General features: G+C 41.3%; 1 protein-coding gene across 1 annotated transcript in view; it reads left to right on the forward strand.

The window, feature by feature from the left end:
* Nucleotides 1–3,168, forward strand: part of SLC30A6 (solute carrier family 30 (zinc transporter), member 6) — an 18,049-nt gene that overhangs the window by 1,098 nt on the left and 13,783 nt on the right. The window contains exons 2-3 of the mRNA XM_009331088.1: nucleotides 1,973–2,059; nucleotides 2,684–2,768. Coding sequence (XP_009329363.1) covers nucleotides 1,973–2,059; nucleotides 2,684–2,768 — 172 coding nt within the window. The remainder of the gene's footprint in view (nucleotides 1–1,972; nucleotides 2,060–2,683; nucleotides 2,769–3,168) is intronic.

The raw sequence follows: 3,168 nt of genomic DNA on the forward strand, positions 1-3,168 counted from the left end.
GCTGCTCCGCTGGAGGTGGGTCTCAAACGAGCGATGGGCGCTCAGGCCTGTAGCTGGGCTACGGTTACGGTTCGAGTCTCGGTCCCAGCCTGAAAGCTTTCGTTCAACCCCCTGCCAAATGGGTCGGGGAACTGAAATCCACATCAGGATGATCGGGTTATACTGCCATTGCTCCCGCGTGTCAGTGAAAGCACAGGACTGCTCCTCCTGGTACGTATGGCTCGCTTCCCAGAGAAGAAAAGTCACTCCTCTGGGAATGACCGCTGCGCATGCTTGTTCAGCTGGGTGTCTAAACTTTCCCTTTTTATGTGGAGCGCAAGTGAATTGACATCAGTATCGATAACGGGTACCGTTACCTGTTGGCGTTGTTGGAGCAGATGCGTAGAGATACTTCTTGTACAGCTGTTCTAGCGCCACACGGGGACCTTCAGTGGCTGAGGCGTGGGCCGGCTGCCCTCCTGCTCAGCACACGGGTGTTTCTCTCCATTGTGTCGCCAGAAGTTTAGAAGCTAGGGAACCTTTAATGCCGAGAGTGCAACATCTGCTGAATTAGAGCTTGCCTCCAGGGGTGAGCTGTGGCTAGCGTGGGTTTGCACGAGGTTCTCCTCCGTGGTACAGAATACATGGCATCCTTCAGTAAGCAGGGAGGTGTGGCACGGTGCAGTTTGGCAATGGATGTAGTGCTAACAGCACGGGAAAGCGACGGGTGCTAAGGCGATGGAGCAGCCTTTGTATGCAGGCAGTCCGCTGCCTGTTAGAAAAGCTTTCCAAAGTGTTCTGTCACCCTGTATGTCTCTACTGAGAAAAAAATCATCATGTAATGGTTTGCTAGTAAAGAAAATAGTAAGGGCCAGCCTTTTGTCCCAGCTGAGCTAAACTTGGGATCTATAGTACTGCTTTTTTTAATTTGTGGCACCACGGTGTACTTGTATTTCTACAGATAATACGAAATACAGCTCTGTTGACAAACGTGTCTGTAAGTTAATTGAGTCTGTTTTGGTGACCAGCCTGTTAGTACGTCTTTTTGTCTTCTGCTGGCAGTTACAGATGTGATGGCTTACAATCAAACCTTATTTCATCCAGCCCCAAATTAATGCATGTAACAGACCATCCATTACAAGTCCATGAATTTCTATTGGAAATCAGAAGGGCTTTCCATGTGGAAGCCTTCTTTGTGGGGAGAGTAGAATTGAGGACAACTAACTAGAAGCTTGGGACCTCTGAGGAAAGGGAGCAAGTGGCATGGTTGATGAATTTTTCTGGTAGTCTGCTCCCTGTCGCGCTTTCAGGGGAGCCACGTAGCACCCCCTCGCTCCCATCTCCTACGTGCACATACATCCTCGCCACCCCAGGAAAGTGCTTATCTGCATGTAACTAGAAGTTAGGAGAGGGAGCACCTAGAGCGACTGCATCTACAGTGTGTGTTTAGGTTAAGCCATGACTGAGATTGTTTGTATGTCTCATTATGCTACCGGCCTTGCGTCCACCAGATTACAGATGATACCAGTGTGGGTTTTATTTCTCTGATGGGTTCTGATTTTTATATATATATATATAAAAACAATATTTTCCTGTTTAATAAACCAGTTGGCTTTGGGCGGGAAGTGTGCTTTGATAAAGAAAAATGTTTGTCTTTTCAGAACATCTGTAGTAGTTTTATTTAAATAAAAGTAAAAAACCACTCTTGAAATGATATTTTGGTATGTTTTCCAGTAAACTTAGAATTCTGGATTATATCTAAATGAAGCTTGATTCTAAGTCATTCATCATTGTCTAATATAATAACCATGTAAATAGTTATCAAAAAACATTGCTGAATTTAATGTTTACGGGCTATCTCTAGTTAACAAAAACCTCATTCTGATGCTTTGATATAATTATGAAAATAGTTTATAAATGAAGATTTTCTTTTTGCTAATTTAAACTATGGATTAAGTAAAATTTTTAATTAAACTTTAATTTTTTCTTTAAGGGGACAATACACCTGTTCCGCAAATCACAGAGATCATTGGTTGGAAAGTTAACACATGAATTTAGGCTGGTTGCAGCAGATAGGAGGGTAAGTATTTCTTTTTAAAAACGATTAAGAATAAAAAAGATGTTAGTTGTCATAAGTTAAAATACATTATTAACTTGAGTATATTTTGAGAATATTTCTTTGAAATTTTCCAGCTGTGCTTAAAAAAAAAAAATCCAGCTGTGAAGCTGGATTCCTTCCTGTGCGTTGTCCCTGTCAATTAGTATTCTCCAGAAATGTACTTATATTTAATGTGTTCAGTAGAACTGTAAACTGAATATGCACAGATGCTTTTGGGACCTAAGTTCCAGCACAAAGAAAGGAACCCACTAATATAAAGTTGTATAAGTCTGTCTTCAAATGTCAGATGGTGTGTGCTGTGATAAAATGCAAATACTGTACAGGGGTGATTTTTTCAGACCAAAAAGGTATTTTAAATATGGTGCACAAGCGCTGTTTATAAATGAGTTTTGAGACAGTCTATAAAGTTAAAAATAGAATATGGGCTTGTTGTTCTGAAATGAGTTGTAAATTCTTGGGAGGGAGGAGAAGCCAGTTCTGCTTGCATGATGAAGTACTGCAATGCTTTTTTTTAAAACCAGATAAATATATTTTTGTCTTGTAAATTTTGCAAGATGTAAAATACGTATTTATTCTCATCAACAGTCCTGGAAGATCTTGCTGTTTGGTGCTATAAATTTAATATGTATCGGCTTCCTGCTAATGTGGTGCAGCTCTACAAACAGCATAGGTAGGTGGCTCTCTTGTACTGAAACTATAACCAACTGCCATGTGTTTCTGAGCTTGTGAAGTTCCAACATACTAAAAAAGCAAAGTTCGGCACGTAATGGAGTTAGGTGCTTGCACAGCCAGGTTTGGAAAGTGCTTCCTTTTGATTTGCCACAGTTAGGTTAGAGGCATTTCTCGCAGGCGAGTGTGGGTGGGTGAAAGTCCTTCAAAGTTTGCAAGGTTTTCCAGACCTGCTGGTCATTTTCTTCCTGCAGTACCCTCTTTATGTTTAAGATTGCAAAAATATAGACTTTGAAGCTAGCCCTCAAACCTGTTCCTTATATAAATAGTTCCAGTGACATACAGAGACCCTCACTTGCAGTTGAATGAAGATGTTTGTAGTGTGGCAAAAGGCTTCTCTG

Source organism: Pygoscelis adeliae, unplaced genomic scaffold (assembly GCF_000699105.1).
Source record: "Pygoscelis adeliae isolate BGI_AS28 unplaced genomic scaffold, ASM69910v1 Scaffold218, whole genome shotgun sequence".
In the NCBI taxonomy this organism is placed as follows: domain Eukaryota; kingdom Metazoa; phylum Chordata; class Aves; order Sphenisciformes; family Spheniscidae; genus Pygoscelis; species Pygoscelis adeliae.